The sequence below is a fragment of the Hoplias malabaricus genome, chromosome 2 (assembly GCF_029633855.1).
Source record: "Hoplias malabaricus isolate fHopMal1 chromosome 2, fHopMal1.hap1, whole genome shotgun sequence".
NCBI lineage: Eukaryota > Metazoa > Chordata > Actinopteri > Characiformes > Erythrinidae > Hoplias > Hoplias malabaricus.
Genome location: NC_089801.1, coordinates 66,994,153 through 67,013,242, shown reverse-complemented (window position 1 = coordinate 67,013,242; position 19,090 = coordinate 66,994,153). Strand labels below are relative to the sequence as shown.

Here is a 19,090-nt window from a genome sequence, read left to right as displayed (position 1 = left end):
ATGACACCACAGTGGTAGGCTGTATCACTGGAGGAGATGAGTCCACTTACTGGGATGAGGTGGAACAGAGGATGGTGTTGTGCAGAGAAAATAACCTGCTCCTGAACACGTCCAAAACCAAGGAGCTAATCATAGACTTCAGGAGAACAAAACAGACATTCAGCCCATTCTTATTGGGGGGGAAGGGTCAGGGACTTCCGTTTTCTGGGAGTCCACATAGAGGAGAAAGTGACCTGGGACATGAACAGATTGCAGAGATTGCCCATGTCTTTATACCGCTCCACCATGGACAGCATCCTTACAAACTGCCTCTGTACGTGGTTTACCAGCTTGCACGGTGGCAAACAGGAAAGAGCTTCAGCGGGTCACCAAAATGGCAGAGACCATCATGGAAGCCTTCTTCTACACTGGAGAACCTTCATGGCTCTTACTGTCTCAGAATAGCTAACACCATCCTAAAGGACCCATCCCACCCTGGCCATTCTTCTTTTTAAACAGTAAAAGACATAAGTGAAATAAGCAATCATCACTACGGCCAAGCACTACAGATCGGGGCTTTCAAGCTGTAGAGAAGCGGAGTGTGTGGATGGAGACAGAGTCATGACTAAATATATATACATGGAACTGCATATATTGAATAAACAAGGTATTATAATAGGTTTAGGTTGGAAATGACTTTTAAACGTCATTTAGTTGAACCAAGATCTGTTTTAAACAAAATATTATCTTGTTTAAGTTAACTCAAGTTCACCCTTTATTAACGTACATACATAAAATCACTTACATATTTTCTGCCTTCTTAGCGCCCCCCTGCGGCCCCAATTTTGAGACTGGCATAAAAATTATACTGCAAGTCCACTGATGTTTAAATAAATGGTAAAAATAAATCAACAATATAAAACAGAAAAATCTCTATTAATTTATTACTGTAAATAAGCTATGTACATGTTCTGTGGTGAATAAAATATAAAACATTTCAGAATGTCTAAAGTAGTGTTTTATTATTTACTATAATAATTATTTCATCAACACATTACATTCTAAAAACATTAAAAACAGCCCAGTGTGGGTGCTAACGGCTGACAGTGCTGTGACGTAAACTGCCTGGTTAAGACCGGTAAAGTAATTAGTCTCTAAATGCTAACTTGAACTTACATGATTTTTCAACATCCACATGGCTATTAAAATCAATACAATCAATACACCTTTGAAAGCACAGCTACAAAGAATGGTGATCTAGGATGAGTTCCCACTTTCATGTGGTGCAAGTCATAATGACACTACAAAAGCAGAAAATTGCTCCTCCAAGATCAGCACTCTAAGGTTTAGTAAACAAAGCCTGAAGGTAGTTCTCAGCCCCAGCTTAGGGGCGACCCATGCACTGTGTTTTTGTGTTTCTAACATGTTTGTAGGCCTTGATAATCAGGCTTTTTTAAGTCGTAAAAACACAGACACGAGTCATTTGTTTTCCCAAGACTGATGCTGAAAACCACAGCACTGCAGGATGATTTTTTTTAAAAAAAATGCACTTCATTCAACTTTGTTGGACTGTAGACGCTGCCCTTTCTCTGTTAGTTGCAGGTGGACAAAAGTCTGGAGCTGGAGCAGCGCTGAACTGATACCCATGGCTTTTCAACCATGTCTTCCAACTTATTACTGATATTTTTATATGGATAGTATTTGAGAGATTATACATGTAAACATTTGATCCACTCGCTCTAGCATAGTGCTTTTGTGTCTTTGCATTTGTTTTTTTTTATGTGATTAATTTTACATAATGTTAAGCATGTTGTGAGAAATTGAAAGGGATACTGCAGATATTTTAAAACTGGGGGAATTTCATATATGCAAAAACGCAGTTGAAGGACGTGTTTACCCAAAGGCTAGGACTGCCTGCCTTTACAATGATTAATAAAGATTTCATCATCATCATCATCATGAGGAAATTAAAGGACAGGTATTTTTTGCAATCCAAGTTAATCCCCCATAGTGTCCTAATGCTACCAGTCTCTTTGGTGAGGTGCTCGGTAAGGTATACCCAGGTGCTGAAAGACTTCACTCTCCGTGAGTGTGCTCAGTGGTCTGCCTGGCACCACTTTAACACCACGGTTACGCACTACATCACAGTTCAGCGAGTGCTCTGACAGGCTCATGTTTTTGGTCTTGGCCAGAGCACGCATGGAGCGGTTGAAGTGGGCAGAGCCTGTGAAGTAGAGCAAGGCACAGGCAAACTCTCCATGTGGCACCACAATAACGTCCAACCTCCGGTGTCGCTGGCCTGGACCCGGCAGACGGCACACACCCATGTACTTCTTCTGCTCACCATTCTCTTCATGGCTGACCAGGTCATCGGTCAGGAAACCTGAAAGGTTCAAATCAACGTAAGCCCCTTTTCCTCAGGACTAATTAATACTGATGTAGCAAACAGAGGTACATTTTCAGACATAACCATGTCTTAATTACACTGTCAAGGGAGTGATTCTATGAATAAGCACAGGTGTGATATAATTCAAAACCATTTTTTTAAAATACACTGAACACAAATAAGAGTGGTAGAACTGTTTACATAAAAAGGAAACATAAAAAATAAAGAAGGGTTATAGAAATTAAAACTGTACCTTGATAGATTACCTCCCCAAAAATCAATGTACACGTTATTAAATATAATTATATTCAACGGAACCTATGCATTTAAGGTGCTACTGTTACTTTCCTGTAAAACGTTTGGCCACCAAGATAACAGTGTATTAAATATACAATTTCATCATAAATATACCATACCACTGTTGTGGAGGATGTGTAGCACTTTGTTGAAGATGCCTTTATGTGACGTGCCATCTGGATGAGTGATGAGCACATCCACATCTCCACATGTAGGTTTCCCTCGTCGATATGAGCCACATGCCACCACCAGCAGCTCTGAGTTTACACTGTGGGCGGCTTCCCTCACCTGTCAATCACAAACTACACTTACATAACTTTCATTCATATGGAAATCCTGTGCACTAACATTCAGCTGGAGAGGACAGAATATTTACTGTCTGTGCTGCAATACAACAGGAAAAAGTACAGAACTGTGCAAAAATCATTTGCTTAATTTTCAGGAAAACTGGCATGAAGTACATGTTATTCCTGTATTCCTGGAAAGAAAATTATCCAGTTGCATTTGAAAGCAAATAAGAAGGACTTGTCTTTTAGCTAAGGATTTCACAGCACTAGGCACCACAAGTTAAAGCAGTCACATGATCATATGATATTTCTATGTCTGAAAACAACAGTGCTAAGTAGACCACTACAACTGCGACAGTCAGTAATTAAAGCTTATCTTGGAAAGACAGAGGAGAAGTTCCACCCTTGATTCAGATTACATACAATACAATGGTGTTTCTGTCCATCTTTCCGGTTTCCTCCCACAGTCCAAAAACACGTCTGTAGATTGATTGGTGACTCCGTAGGTGTGAGTGAATGTGTGTGTGTGTGTGTGTGTGTGTGAGTCGCTTTGAGAAGGACTGGCCTTCAGGGTGTGTTCCCACCTTGGACCCAATGATTCCAGGTAGGCTCCAGACCCAACGTGACCATGAACTGGATAAGCACTTACAGACAATGAGAGAATTAACTTAAATCTAACACAGCAAAATAACCAAGCTCATATCCAGACTGCGGATGCCTAGAATTTGGTCTTTTTTAATACAATTGGTCCTTTTCTGTTTTGTGTTGACAGTAAAATAATGATCATTACTGTTTTATAAAAAGATTTTATAATTAAAGTGCTGTGCTAGATAAATAAAGACATGAAAGTCAGGATTGCATTGAACATCTTAAATTGTCAGTAATGTAATATTTGTCCCATAGAGACCGATACATTATAAAGGCCTGCTAGCAATTTCAAATACTGTAAATACATTTAAAAATGAAAAAGTGGGAGACGTTTTAAGGTTTTGTCAGCACCAACATGTAGAGTTCACATACACAAATGGTTCTCTATAACTGTAGGAAATATATGTGAAAGTTATCAATATAGGTATGATTTAAGCTCCGGCTCTAGAGAGTTGATGTTCAAACGCTCCATTCTCCCCATGCTGCATTCGTGCCTTGCCTTCCAGCAATTAGGCTGGTTAAGCTCAGTTGAGGCTGAGAGGTTACATGCACTACATATCATCCTGTCAGAGCAGAAGGACACATGCTATCCTCATCTTCTTCATCTGCACTTTCTATCTGGCTGAAAGGGAAATCAGAGTAATACTATAAGAAAACAACTGGCTTCAGCCCTGGCCACAGCGAGCTTCTGACTAATGATGCGCCAACTTTGAGCTCCCTTTCCCCTGCTTTCTCCTCAGGGAGGACGGACTCACTCACAGCCTCTGGTTTCACCATCAACCAGACGAAAAAAGACTGACAGCCCTCTACTAGCCAGCACAAACGTGTTTTTACATTTTTTTCTTATTGCTTGTGCATGACTTCAAGTTTTATTATTTAGCACAGAGAAATACACCATAGAGTCTTTTAGATGCTAACAACTCTGCATGTTTTATTAATGTCACAGACTCCGTTTTATAGATCATTTTTATAGTTAATTTTATAGCGAGCCGTTTTATAGCTGAGCTCCATAACTTGGTTATGGTTATAGGCATTTTGTCAGTTAGGTTACGATGATTGTACGAACCGTTTTCTCGATTGCGGCAGCTTCGCTTCTTGGCATCCGATCCAGGAAATCATCGTAGTGCTTCAGGCCAATTCTCTGAGTGTGGCTCAAATTTGCTTTGGCACGAATGTCCTCCAAAGTACGAAAGCCCTTAAATCACAAGAAAAACATAGATATTCCTGGAATTTCAAACATTTGAAATGGTCATTTACATTTAAAGCACAGGGCATGAGTGCATTTTAATGTATGCAGAAACAAACTCATGGAACTGGCTTATAACTCAAGGGATACTATTAATGTTAAGGATTGCTCCATAAGAGGGTGCTATATTGCTTCACATTAATGACATTTAATGTCCATGTTGTCTTAATCACTATGGTTAACATCACTTAAGCCAGAAAACTGCTTTCTTTTTCCCCCCACTCCATCCTACTTTTTGGTATAAACTCTGGGCAGTTTTGTATCAACTTGTGCATTACATAAACAACATTATAAAAAGGTACACCAGTAAGAGTAATTGGACAGGATTCCTATATATTTTTACTATATTTTTTCATCTCTGTAACATGAATAAAATGCTCTGGATACGTATTGATGACACCATCTTTAGTGTAGATCTTATTTACTTATGGAATGAAGGGAATATGCCACAAAATACAAAAATATGAGGTTACTGCACTGAATCCAAGCATAATTATATCATTCTCACTTGTTGATACCACAGCTGTGCAGTCTTTGCACCAGCCCCCCAGATGTTGGTGAACAACTCCATGACAGATGCAGACTCCCCAAACTGATCCAGTTTGCTCAGGTGACCACACTCCATGATCTCTTCGATCTTAGTTGCCATACTTTTGCCGATGCCTGGGATTTGAGAGGCTTCCTGTCAGCAAAGGATACAGCATAATACATATTTCTGTACTTCTGGTTCCATTTTAATTGTATGCTGCATGGTTGGTGAATATCAAGCACATATTCTCTAAGAGTGAGATATATTTAGAATAGATAGATCAGTTTGGATTTTGACTGACCGTATATGAAGAGATAGGCTTGTGGTAGCTCTTGAGGGCATTAACAGCTTTAGAGTAGCTCAGAGCCCTCCACTTGTCCCCTGTGTGGGTGTAGACTTTGGCTAACTGCTCCAGCTTGTCTGTGATGTTCTTGTTGTGGTTCATGCCTTTTGCTTCAGATGACTGGGCGCACACCCACTTCCCTGGTAAAGCAGGTTTTTCTGTCTCATTCTGGACTTCGTCTGGAACACCCATGTTAGGTTTAACGCCATTGACCAAAGCTTCCAAATCATCCTGGGACACTCCATCATCATGTTCATCTAGAGTCTCTGCCACCTTAAGGATATGTTATATAAAAGTGTATGTGTTAAAGTTATTAAACATATAATAACAATACTGATGATGTCAACGAGTTCATTTAAGATCAGCACTAATTCACTGAGATCCAAGAGGTTAAAATCATTTAGCCTGGTAACTTAAGCCATTAGGAAAACTAGGACATCCCTACTGGAAAAAATCTCAGTTTTAGGCTAAAGTTATCTGGCTAATTAGCCCAAAGACTTAGAAACTGAGCAAAGTTTGTTAATTATTGACTGTCAGCTCATGCATTAAATTAAAAATGTTATAAAGCACACATTTATAAACATTTGGAAGTTTGATGACAAGGTACAAAAAATATGCTGTTTCAAAATGTTTTTTTTTTTAAGAGTTTTTTAAGAGTTTTTCTGCCCTACAACATATGTTAGGTATGATATTCACCAACCATGCAGCATACAATTAAAATGGAACCAGAAGTACAGAAATATGTTTATGTAAAATAAATAAATTATATTATATATATATATATGTTTAATTATTATTTTGTTTATTTATTATGTATGTATATATTGTTTATTTATTATTTAGTATGTAGTATCTTATCATTCAGTATCTCAAAATTCCTGAATTAATTCATCACTTCATACTAAACATGTTGCTCTTCAAATTGTTTGTTACAAAATTACATTTTTTTCCTTGTTTTTTTGTCCACGTTCCGCAAACACTTTGAAGCCCCTCTTGGTGAAAAAAAAATGCAAACAAACACAAACAACTGATGAGTTCTACAGACTCATTTCCTTGTTTACCGTCTCTGTTGGAACATCTTGGACTGTTTTGGGATCCGGCTGTAGTGCCATTTGCTCAGGAACAGAAGAGGCGCCCAGCAAAGTTCCCTTTGGCTCCTCAACAGAGACATGCTGAGGACTACAGACAAGAAGGAAGATAATAATAATGATGTGTATTTGCATTATATTCATATGCAAGCTCAAATGGTACTTTGACTTTGCATACACATGCAAAAAAAACATACCCAAGCATTTTCCAATGGCCACTCCATCAGCACTTTACACAGCATCTTTATCAACAGATCAGTGGACCTTGTATTCAGCACATTGGTTAGATGCACTGATAAGTTATATCAGCTGATCTCTGCATGTTACAATGCAGTCTTTTATACTGCATATTAGAGCTTTTACCTAATAAATTGACTACACGAAAGAAAAGTATTAAATTCTTAAATACTGAAGTACTTAATTATTATTATTACAGTCACTGTTGGTTTTTTAGTGGATCAAAAATTATTACAAAAACACACAAATAATAAAACAGATCACAAACAAATAAAGCTTTTGTTGTTCAACTAATTTTGCTAACCAGTTAACCATTAAGTCAGTTTGTAACCAACAAGTTTGCATTCATTCATTGTCTGTAACCACTTATCGAGTTCAGGATAACGGTGGGTTCGGAGCCTACTCTGAATCTTTGTGGGTAAAACTGTAACCAGCAAGTGCCAGAGCTTTTTTGATTGTTTGTGTGTTGATTGAGTGTTGAATGGAATGGTGTTCTGTGCATTGTTGATTGTAAACCTTCTTTTGGGTGCTATGTAAGTGTAACTAAAATTTAATAAAATATATAAAAACATTGCAGTCATGAGTTGGTGTGTTCTCCCCGTGTCTGCGTGGGTTTCCTCCGGGTGCTCCGGTTTCCTCCCACAGTCCAAAAAACACACGTTGCAGGTGGATTGGCGACTCAAAAGTGTCCGTAGGTGTGAGTGTGTGAGTGAATGTGTGTGTGTCTGTGTTGCCCTGTGAAGGACTGGCGTCCCCTCCAGGGTGTATTCCTGCCTTGCGCCCAATGATTCCAGGTAGGCTCTGGACCCCCCGCGACCCTAAAATTGGATAAGCGGTTACAGATAATGGATGGATGGATTGCAGTCATGTGGAAAAAGTTGGACACCCCATGAAAACCTTTGTCGTTTTGAACATATTTGAACAAATGGACATTTGAGCTTCATTTGAACAGTATTGAGAGATGGAGCTAATATCATTAATCAAATAAAACTGAAGAAATTACTTATAAATGTAAGTTGTAAAATGTAATAAACAAAAATGTACCGTTCACCCTATGCCCTTAAATCACTGGTATTTCCCGGTTTGGCTGAAATAACCTCAATTAGATGTTTCCTGTAACCATCTACCAGTCTCCGACATCAACTGGGAGGTGGTTTTTTCCCTGTGTGATGTTTGATGAGCTTCTTGAATGCACAGATCACTCCACAGCATCTCAGTAGGATTAAGATCTGGGCTCTGATTTGGCCGTTCCAGAACTCTTCATTTCTTACGTTTGAACCATTCCTTGGTTGACTTGGTTGATGTTTGGGGTCGCGGACATGTTAGATGGTGCACATCTACTTTAGCTTCAGCTTTTTGGACAGATAGTCTCACATTTTCCTCAAGCACCCTCTGATACAGTGAAGAATTCATAGTACATTCTATGATGGAGAGCTTTACCCAGACATTTACCATGACATTTCCATCTCTGTGCTTCACAGTTGGTATGGGGTTCTTGTGCTCAAATGCTGTGAAGCATTTCCTCCTCGCACACCTCCTGTGAAAATCAAACTTGTGCAGTCTTTTCCTGATGGTAGACGCATGTACCTTGACATCAACTGTGGCAAGAGCCACTTGTAGGTCCAGTGATTACATTTTAGGATTGTTGGAGACTTCTTTACGAATCTTGTGGTCTGCTCTTAGACTGAACTTGCTAGGATGGCCTGACCTGGCTATGTTGCCAGTAGGTTTAAAGGTTCTTCAATTGTACATTATTTTCCAGACAGTGGAATGGCAGATGTCTAATTGTTTTGAGATCTTTTACATCCCTTCCCAGACTCATATATATTTATTACCTTCTTTCTTAAGACCTCTTTAGATCTCACAATGGTGATAACACTCAATTCAACAATCAAGGGCCAGTCAAACTAACATCTGAGGTTTAAATAAGACCCTCCTCCCATGTCCTCATTTGCATCTGATGTGGTGCACCTGATTCTAAATATAGACATTTTAACTTTTTCCTCAAAAGAAATTTACATTTTTGTTCATTACATTTTACAACTTATGTTTATAAACAATTTATTCGGTTTTATCCGTTTAGTGATATAAACTCCATCTCCCAGTACAGTTCAAATAAAGCTCAAATGGCCATAGGTTTAAAAACGTTCAAAAAGACAAAGGTTTTCATATACATTTCACTCACTCCATCAGCAATACCTGTGAGTTGGAAGGAGACTGTAATCCTTGGTGCTCAGAAGCTGTTTCTCTGAGATACAGGCACTGAGCCAAGTGCACTTCACTAACTCCACAGCAGAAAACAGTGTTTCAGTCTTCAGCAGCCTCAGTGCTCGCTCCCGATCCACCAACTCATCCACAACAACGTGGGTGCAGCTGGGACTAAAAGCAGACTCCACCTGGCCCCCGTTCTGAATGATCTGCTGGTGGAATATGTCACAGCGGGCTTTTCCTATGCCAGTGGGGACTATATGGATGCAAACACCCTGAAACACATTTCCTAAAAGAGGAAAGCAGACATTTTTTCAGCAACATACTAGGGATGCAACAGATTTTGTTTCTCTCAATATCAACTAAATGGAGCACCATCATTCCAGAGACTTCTCTTCCAAATCACAACAGCCCAATGTTTGGAGGCTTTATACCACCCTCTGGAAATGTCATCGGACGTGGTGACGTGTGACTGCTCCAGTGTCCCAATCTATTAGTACTGTTTTAGTGTCTCTTACTGAACACTTGTAACAGCAATGTGTGGATCTTAAAGTAGCTAAATTCACTGATTTGTTAGAAAGTCTGGTTTACTTTGAAGGTAGGGTGAATCTAAGGGGAACCTAAGTGAGAGGGTAAGCACACCTAATATCCTACCCGAATTAAGCATGCTGTTTATAATAAATGCTATTTGGATTATTTGTATAATCAAAGTTAATTAAGTTTAATACAGCTTTATAATTGCAACGGCAAATAAGACACACAAAAAAAAGGCAGATTACCGGTCACCATTTGAGTCAAGGTCTTTTTTAATGGAGGAGCCTCTTTTCCCTCAGCTGCTCTGTGCCTCTTGACTTTGGGAAATGCTTTCAGAATCCCATGAGTCTCCATTTCAGAGAATCCTCAGAGTTCCCAGAAGGGAAGCCCTACAGGAGAAAGACAGGCACAGATTAAATGAATTGTAGCCATGATGCTTGTAACTACACTAAACTCAATGCCCACTGTAGCTAATTGTAAAAATGTGTCTGCGATAGTGAAAATAAATAAATACAAATTAATGCGACAGAATAAATGTGCGACATAGAAACTGGGCTCAGGTATCAAAAGTTTGTTTTGTTGTCTAGCACCCAATTATTTAGGGTAGGCCCATACATGCTGCACCCCTGATCTGGATGAAGAAGTTACCGAATATGAAGATAGGAAGCACTTTTGGACACAGAGTCTCTTAGATTCATACACAGTAACACAAACACTAACATTAGACACAGGGAACTCTCTAAAGGCCCATCATTGTGAAAATCTCTCGAAATCCATTTATGTAGTAAGTTATTTAATACAACTGTGAAGGCTTTCATTCATAACTTTTAAAGTCAAATTTTCACTGTAGTATTCACATTTTTGTGTGTAAAACAGTACTTTAAAATGTAATATGGTAGTAATCTCTGTATATTTTTCCTAGAAAGCGAAATGAAGAGCAGACAATGTGCATTTGGCAAATGTTTTCATCCAGATGGAAGTATTTTAACATATGAGACATATTAAACCTCTAAAAACTTGACAAATTTGCTAATTTAAAATAAAATCCTCTAATACTTTAAAAGCGGTTTAAACCTACCTCAACATTTTCACCTATATTCAGTACAAGCAAATCTATTAATTAGTCCCAGCCTTTATCTCCACCCACTGCATGCCTGCAGCTCTACAGCCTCGCCCTACATGTTGATAGGGTTGGTTTATGGCGTCAGAAACTCTTGGTATCTGAATCCAACCATTTGATACTTTTCTTGGAACCCAGCAGTTTCAAAGCAGAAAGCGACTGCTTATTTCACTCGTGAAACGTCTTCTAACGTATGAACCAACCCTATTTTTGTTTTTATTCACTACTTTATAGTTCATATTGACGTATCTTACGTACGTTAAACACAGAATTCCCGATGGGGCTAGAATTAATCAGAAGTGGTGTTCATGTTTTACTGACTTAGCATTATTACAGATGATACTAGTCCAGAAAGTTGACCGTGTTTAGAGACTAATCACCTCCACCTCATAATCCTCTCATTTGGGAGAAGACATGAGATGAATCTTTCTGTGTGTATTCGCCACCACGAACATTTACATTAACAACAACAACAAACATGAAAAGAAAACTACAATTCGACTCACCCCTCAGCGACACGGACTCTTTCAACTGGTCACATCCGGGTCCCTCGGCTTTCTAAACCAATCAGACTCTTAGGTGCCGGTTTAAAAAAAAAACACAGCAAAATATTATTGTTGTTGATAATTTAAAGTATATGAAGCGTTTTTGAATAACAATATTTTAAAAAGTAATATTTGTACGTTTGAAAAATTATTTCTGCCTGTTGCTATAGTCTGGTTCATTCTCATATAACCCTTAGCTCCCTACTTCCTTTGTAGTGCACTATGGTTGGTCATGAAATAACAGCTTCTGCCTTTAAGGTACCTGTATAACAAATGAATCCGTTTATATTTGGTTATAAGGTATAAATGTAACGTCAGCCTGAAAATTTAGGGTTAGGCAATGTTTGAGAGCCGAAGTAATATAATAATTTCGCTGACTTTGTAGTGCACTTTGTAGCGAGGGAAGCGCTTCCGTTCTCGGTTTCCATAGAAACTCTCCGCGTGTCTGTGTTGTGTTGCAGGCGGATCGCCATTCAGACAACATGGCTGTTCAGAGCTGGTCAGAAGTGTTGAGGAGCTCCAAGAAAACGGCGTTAATCTCTGACGGTAAACACGTGACTATTCATTTATGCGCTGTAAAGCATCAAAAGCCTTCTGTTGACGTTTCATAGTAAGGTTCGCGTATTCTGTGTCTGCTATTCTGGTCATAACGATCTAAAGCCTGGGACAAGCAACCTCCACAAACCACCCTCTAAACTTCTCCACGTTTAAAACAATAATCTATCTCTGCAGGAAAGAGGAAAGTCCACTACCTGCTCCCAGATGGCAGTGAGATGGCCGAGGAGTACGATATGAAAACAGACGAACTCATCTGTAAGTATGATTTTTACTCCGGTCATTGGTTATTAACTATTAACTACTGTAAACACTTCTCTGTTCATCAGAATTACAGATGTACAAAATATTTTACCGAATCATCCACCAAAGCCTTTAAAGTGGCTTAAATGTAACTTTTCGTCTTTGTTTTCATTCTGTACTTCTCTGCCAATAACCTGCAGTTTGACAGCCCCACCCCAAATGTTGATAGGATTGGTTCCTTGGGTTTATGATGTAACAAAGCCAGGCTGTCTGAATCTGCAAGTTAAACTGTCTTTGGAAAACTAGAGTTTCAAACCGAAATGCTCAGCCCTGACATTGTCTACTTACTTTGCAATTGTTTTGCAATATTTTCAAGCACAAAAAAATACTGGCAAGTTAACAGAGGTAAAAACTTGATTTCCACTGAAAGGGCTCTTCATGACCCTTGGCTAATATTAGTATAAAATATTGTATTTTCTAATGTAAATTCCCAAATACTGTTATTATAAAATACACTCTTATGTATTTCTTACACTATGTCTAATATATTGCACACTAATTTGAACTAGTATGTTTTCCCTCTAAAGATTATAAAGATTTATTTCCTAAAGTATGTGCTAATGAATTCCCTATCATTTTGCACAATGTATTTCTAGGTGTACACGCAGCTATTCTTCCTTATGTATATCCCAGTGTTTGTTTTGTGTATATTCCCATGCATTCTTGTTTACTGTTACCCTGTAGTACAAAATAACAGATACCCTACAGTATGTACAAATTAATTTCTTAAATTTAAGCATCAATTTCTTGGAGTACATGTTGTAATGTATGTTCTAAATCATACTGATGCATTTCCTATTGCATGTTAAGTCCATATAAAGTTGAGCTCATTTATCCTGTCCTGATGCGTTGCCTGTGTAATATCTTAACATGTTTCCCATTGTGTGTTTTTCTTTTTCAGCACGAAAATTGAGCTCTAAAACAAAACTGGGTGGACCGGGACAGTGGGAAGTAGAAGTTGGTGAAGCAAGTCTCAACACTGTGCCTTCCACAGAGGCTGAAATAAAAGAGAATAGCTCTAATGTATGATATATTCGTTTTGCTTACATTATTATTGTGTGATTGTATGAAAAATGTCTTTCTATAAACATTTTGTTGCACTTGCAAAATGCAGTGCTTAATTGTGGCTGTTTTGTCTTCCATAGCCTGTATTTATGCGTAAGGATACAAAGTCTAATTTCCAGTGGAGGGTCCGTAATATCCCATACCCTGTAGACACCTACAATATTTCAGTGGAGCCTGCTGAGCGATGCTGCATCATCAGGACCAGAAACAAAAAGTAACTCCTGTCTTTCAGCTTAAACTTACTTCAGAAATGTTCAAGTTTCTCATTCTTCAGTGAGATGTGGTCATGGCTCTGAAGTAGTCTGAATGTTGTTTGTCCCCTGCTGCATTGTTTAGCTCTGAGTCTAGGGTTAAGCTGTATATGCATCTATTATTCAGCTATCAGGTGTTTTGGATCTGGTTTCAGTGCCTTCATGATTTCTTCCTAAGAGTTACTAAAACTTTGCTTTCACATTCAGGTTTTTTTTGGGAAAATACTTTACAAGTGGGATGTCTCAGTCAGACAACTGAAAGGGGCCTGTTTCTATAGGGTGGGCTATTTATATGGATACACCTTAAAATGGGAATGGTTGGCGATATTAACTTCCTGTTTGTGGCACATTAGTATATGGGAGGGGGAAAACATTTCAAGATGGGTGGTGACCATGGTGGTCATTTTGAAGTTGGCTATTTGGGTTCCAACTTTTGTTTTTTCAATGGGAAGAGGTTCATGTGACACATCAAACTTATTAGGAATGGAACAAGAAAAACAATGGCGTGCTTGGTTGTAACGTAACCTTATTTTTTCATTAGTTATTTACAAGTTTCTGACCACTTATAAAATGTGTTCAAAGTGCTGCCCATTGTGGTGGATTGTCAATGCAGCCCTCTTCTCCCACTCTTCACACACTGATAGCAACACCGCAGGAGAAATGCTAGCACAGGCTTCCAGTATCCGTAGTTTCAGATACTGCACATCTCGTATCTTCACAGCATAGACAATTGCCTTCAGATGACCCCAAAGATAAAAGTCTAAGGGGGTGAGATCGGGAGACCTTGGGGGCCATTCAACTGGCCCACGATGACCAATCCACTTTCCAGGAAACTGTTCATCTAGCAATGCTCGGACCTCACACCCGTAATGTGGTGGTGCACCATCTTGCTGGAAAAACTCAGGGTGCGTGCCAGCTTCAGTGCATAAAGAGGGAAACACATCATCATGTAGCAATTTCGCATATCCAGTGGCCTTGAGGTTTCCATTGATGAAGAATGGCCCCACTATCTTTGTACCCCATATACCACACCATACCATCAAGATGTGCAGCACCTTAAACTACGGATACTGGAAGCCTGTGCTAGCATTTCTCCTGCGGTGTTGCTATCAGTGTGTGAAGAGTGGGAGAAGAGGGCTGCATTGACAATCCACCACAATGGGCAGCACTTTGAACACATTTTATAAGTGGTCAGAAACTTGTAAATAACTAATGAAAAAATAAGGTTACGTTACAACCAAGCACACCATTGTTTTACTTGTGAAATTCCCAATAAGTCTGATGTGTCACATGACCCTCTTCCAATTGAAAAAACAAAAAGTTGGATCCAAAATGGCTGACTTCAAAATGGTCACCACCCATCCTGAAAAGTTTCCCCTCTCCCATATACTAATGTGCCACAAACAGGAAGTTAATATCACCAACCATTCCCATTTTATTTAGGTGTATCCATAGAAATGGCCCACCCTGTACAATTGTATTGTATTTATTTGTTAATTATTTATAAAGTCTGTTTCTAAATTTAATGTGCGTTTTTCTACCAACATGTTTCCTACATGTGAGTGCATGAGGTTGCAGTTTGTTCCATCAGGTGTGCCATCTAAAGACTCTAGTTAGACATGGGGTCTTTTAGACAAGAGTCCAGCTTGTTCAGTAGATTGAGAGGAATTGCACTGCTTAATGAGCTTAATTATAATCTCTAAAATATTAAAATAAGTTGGGTTTAAATGATCCAGCCCTACCTACCTGTAGGACAGCTGTACAGTATGTAGTTACAACAGGACATTCTATAGGTGGCACTGTTAGCCCAAGTGAAATTTGGGATGGCTTGGCATGAAAAACATTCTCCTTTATTCATCCCCTGGTTTCCCAGGTACTATAAGAAGTTCAGTATTCCAGACCTTGACCGCTGCCAGCTGCCTCTGGAGAGCACGGCTTTGAGCTTCAGCCACGCCAACAACACTTTAATCATCAGCGTAAGTTAAAGGGTCTCACCTCCAGAATCAATCACAACTGTGTAATTCCTGACCTCTATATTACTTTGTTTTGATAACAGAATGTAAATAAGCTCTCTAAAACCAACTTCTTTTTCTTAGAATCCATTCAATTCTGTAGTGAATTTGTATTAACTCTGAATAGTTTGTATACTGAACAGATCTAATTATAAGTTAGAACTTGTTTACTATCTGCAATCTATGGCAGTTCTACAAAAACCCATTTTTCTCTTCACTGAGTCTGAGAGGATCTGCTTTCACCTCTTTTGTACTAGCATTTACCACTTTTATAAGCGTTTCTTTCACTTCTGTCGCAGTATAAGAAGCCCAAAGAGATTTTAACCCTGGAACAGGAGCTGATGAAGGAATTGAAGAAGCTGAAAGGGACAAATGAAGGAGACGTCGACTGTAAAACCCAGTGAACTGGTGTGGATTTTTTTCTTGCTGCACTTTAATGTGCATTTGTTCATAACGTCTCTGCAGGATATTTGCAGTTACTTTTTTTTATTTTTTTTTATACATACAGGAAAGGCATGTGGTGGTGTCTGATTGTCTGATTCACATGCGCAATGATATTTAAGGCTCTGAAGAACAAACATTTAGATGCTGTAGTTATCTGTTGATGTGTTCATACAAATTCATACCCTACCCACTAATTTATATTATGCACATAATGCACTGCAAGACCACACTTGTTTTGAAGAAAACAATGGCAGGATCAGCCCTTTGATGTGTTCACTTTGCTCTGTTAAAAACTTATGTATTTCTGTTAAAAATGTCTGTGCAAGTCTGTGCTTAAACTTGAGTACAATTGCTTTAATATGGGATTTCATTTGATGGTGGTCATTAAAACAAAGAGAAAATGGACAACTGATAGACCACTGCTGTCCTGTTATGTTTCTTTCAACTGTAAATTAGCTCAGACCATGCTTCAGGTGTTCATCAAGACTTAAAACCTCCACCTTTTCTCCTCTACACATTTAAATGTTCAAAGACACCTGCCCATTCAATGTTTCCCTTTTTTGCATGTAACAGCCTCTGCCCTTAAAGGAATGCTTTGAACTAGATGTTGGAGCATTGCTCTATGGATCTCCATCCATCCTCTGTCCACAGCCAAGTGGTGGGGGTCTTCATACCTCTTTAGCTGAACCTTGCTTTAAGTATTTGTACTTCTGAAGTGATACGCTTTGTGCTATGTATGTATCCTGTGCATCCTTGTATATGTGTCTAATGTGATATGTATAGTATGTGACCTTTTTTGAAATCAGTTATCCAATAATATGTATTGCATAGAATATACATTGTGTATATATATACATATATACAATGTATACAGTGTTTGTTCTGTAGAACCTTTCCAGAACTTTTGGCAGCAGTGTTAATCACACACATAGATTTTTTTTTCTCTACAGAAGTCTTGAATTATCAGACCAAATGAATGCACCACAGTTTGAAGACTCAAGTTTGAGTAATGATTTTGTCCATGAAAAACTGGAAGCTGCTGTGCATCATTATCCTTATCATGTTGACAAGCAATGCTAAGGTCCAAACATCTGCACTCAACACTTTCAGAGCTTTCCAGAAATGCAAAAACGCCTGGATCGGTCGTCCCAAAATGCACTCCCTCTGCCCAAAGATGGTACGCTCCAGTTCCCAAACCCTTAAAACAACCAGAACCATCCAATTCTTGACATCCAGGGGAGATCCCAGGCTTGACGGTTTGAAGACAAATTATTCTGATATTTCTTATGTGCCAACATTCAGACCGAGAGGGTCTCAGGATTAACAGCTGTCTAGAGAGGCTTTCTTATAGATCCTCCAGCCCTTGTCCCACACTGGAAAGATAGCCAAGAGCTTTCTCCTCTTACAATGTGGTGACAAGCAGTCTGGCCTTCTGGCTGCCTTTGACTGTCATCTCCAGGTCTGGGTGGATACAGAATGTTTATGACCTCCGTGCTGGCGTTAGCTTCCGATGGAGAACAGCTTAGTCGTATGTTCTTCTCTGCTTTTACAATTGTTTGTTGCAAATTGCTGATTTCTGATATCCTGCCATTTTGACCTCTTTTTTGGTCACTAAGGGTTTGGGGCCATAGTATTCAACCTTCAAATATTTCGTACAGTTTTATACTGAATGTTTTAGGATTCAAAGGGACCATCTACGGTTGTAGGTAAATGCAGTTCTCTCTGTTTGTTTACATTCAGAAGCTTAGTGTTTGAGGGGATATAATTGCCAGTTGTTTATATGTGGCTAAAGTTGAAATTGTCTGTAAGTTTTTAATTTTAATTACCACAGAAACTCATTTGTAACTTGATTTGTTTAGTTCTGTAGCACTTTCGCTAATGCAGTTAGCCGTCTCCCAAGTTTGGAAATATTTCCACCGTAAGTGATCTGGTACAGCAAAAATAAGTAAATATTACCCACCTATGGAGCAGGAATAGAGCAATGTCCTCATCTTGGTTCATGTTTTTCAATGTTTGACTTCTCTCTGTTGTCTAAAAAACTCCAGATGTAGGGAGAGCCTAGCAATTCAGACCTAGACAGTTGTTTTTTGTTTTGTTTTTTTTACTAATTTATAGACACTGGGGCTTTGTAAATACATTAGACTTGCATACAAACCGACCTGGAGAGCAGCAAATGGTGAAGAAAAATATTCTGAATTTTATAAAAGTAGTGTTTATAATTGTAATTATAACATAATCATAATTGTGAGCATCCCCTTTAATATGCTGGGTTTTTTTTACAAATTCTTTAAAAGAAAAAACAAATAAAGGTCCTGAATGGTTCTTGGTTTAGTTTTCTGTCTCTCTTATAGCGATATTGTTTTTTTTGTTGTTTTTTTTTTTGTAAAGACAGCATGGTTATAGAACCATGACCACACTGCCTTGCTCAGTGATTCCAGGTAGCCTTTGGACCCACCCACCCGTTAACAGGAAAAAGCAGTTACACACTATAAATGAATGAATAAAAATATGACTAGTACTTTGTATGATAAAATGACTTTATGATGGCAGGGCTAGTGTCTATGCCACTTAAAACAAATTAAATAGGCTCCAAAAGGTAGAAACATCTTTGGTTCTACATAGAAGACGTCATGTTAAGAACGTAGGAAATGTATCTTGATAAAAATCATTCAGTTTAAGATTTTTTAGGAAACCAAAATTTGTTCACCATGGCTAAACTTCAGAGAACCCTCTCTGAGAGTGTAGTGCCCACTTGTGGTTTGCTAATAGCAGGAAACCTAGGGCTTCCAGCAGCACAGTAGTTCCTAATGGAGGTTTGGAAAATCGGAGAACATTGCGAGTGTTTTAAACAGAAGTAATTTAGGAATTTGTAACAATTGCACGAATGGCGAAAAATGATTTTAACTCACAAAAACACCACCAGCTTTTTTGAATGACAAACATAAATTTGCCTCTGCCAACACAGCTTCTGGCAGGAATCATTGCTTTTTCGATGAAACATGGCTGTAGTGCA

The 19,090-nt window shown here is 38.7% G+C and overlaps 2 protein-coding genes across 8 annotated transcripts; one reads left to right on the top strand and one right to left on the bottom strand.

Annotated features, from left to right (window-relative positions):
- Positions 1 to 779: 779 nt before the first annotated feature.
- poll (polymerase (DNA directed), lambda) lies at positions 780 to 11,510 on the bottom strand. Of its 4 annotated transcripts, none has more exons than XM_066661043.1 (9): positions 11,409 to 11,510; positions 10,028 to 10,171; positions 9,240 to 9,537; positions 6,777 to 6,894; positions 5,674 to 5,988; positions 5,352 to 5,525; positions 4,664 to 4,792; positions 2,782 to 2,950; positions 780 to 2,362 (listed from the first exon to the last, which is right to left on the bottom strand). In XM_066661043.1, exons 2-9 carry the CDS (start codon positions 10,134 to 10,136, stop codon positions 2,001 to 2,003), a joined length of 1,674 nt encoding a protein of 557 aa, XP_066517140.1. In that variant the 5' UTR covers positions 10,137 to 10,171; positions 11,409 to 11,510; the 3' UTR covers positions 780 to 2,000. The 4 variants fall into 4 exon arrangements, with proteins under 4 accessions (XP_066517140.1, XP_066517142.1, XP_066517141.1 ...); XM_066661045.1 differs by lacking the exon at positions 11,409 to 11,510 and adding an exon at positions 11,283 to 11,385; XM_066661044.1 differs by lacking the exon at positions 11,409 to 11,510 and adding an exon at positions 11,161 to 11,267.
- Positions 9,783 to 18,393, top strand: dpcd (deleted in primary ciliary dyskinesia homolog (mouse)). 4 transcript variants are annotated; one of them, XM_066661049.1, is made up of 8 exons: positions 10,963 to 11,093; positions 11,909 to 11,993; positions 12,180 to 12,260; positions 13,207 to 13,328; positions 13,451 to 13,584; positions 15,495 to 15,597; positions 15,933 to 16,041; positions 16,142 to 18,393. In XM_066661049.1, the coding sequence occupies exons 2-7, from the start codon at positions 11,930 to 11,932 to the stop codon at positions 16,035 to 16,037; spliced, it is 609 nt and encodes a 202-aa protein (XP_066517146.1). In that variant the 5' UTR covers positions 10,963 to 11,093; positions 11,909 to 11,929; the 3' UTR covers positions 16,038 to 16,041; positions 16,142 to 18,393. The 4 variants fall into 4 exon arrangements, with proteins under 4 accessions (XP_066517144.1, XP_066517146.1, XP_066517143.1 ...); XM_066661047.1 differs by lacking the exon at positions 10,963 to 11,093 and adding an exon at positions 9,783 to 9,880 and having other exon boundaries at positions 15,933 to 18,393; XM_066661046.1 differs by having other exon boundaries at positions 15,933 to 18,393.
- Positions 18,394 to 19,090: the final 697 nt, after the last annotated feature.

What these genes read in the sequence shown, in the direction of transcription:
- poll (XM_066661043.1), bottom strand. Translation starts at nt 10,136, where the DNA reads ATGGAGACTCATGGGATTCTGAAAGCATTTCCCAAAGTCAAGAGGCAC. An exon ending in CTTGACTCAAATGGTGACCG is followed by an intron (nt 9,538 to 10,027) that starts GTAATCTGCCTT and finishes TTCCTCTTTTAG; the next exon opens with GAAATGTGTTTCAGGGTGTT. An exon ending in CTGCCGCAATCGAGAAAACG is followed by an intron (nt 2,951 to 4,663) that starts GTTCGTACAATC and finishes TGTGATTGACAG; the next exon opens with GTGAGGGAAGCCGCCCACAG.
- dpcd (XM_066661047.1), top strand. Translation starts at nt 11,930, where the DNA reads ATGGCTGTTCAGAGCTGGTCAGAAGTGTTGAGGAGCTCCAAGAAAACG. An exon ending in GAAAACAGACGAACTCATCT is followed by an intron (nt 12,261 to 13,206) that starts GTAAGTATGATT and finishes TTTCTTTTTCAG; the next exon opens with CACGAAAATTGAGCTCTAAA. An exon ending in TAAAAGAGAATAGCTCTAAT is followed by an intron (nt 13,329 to 13,450) that starts GTATGATATATT and finishes TGTCTTCCATAG; the next exon opens with CCTGTATTTATGCGTAAGGA.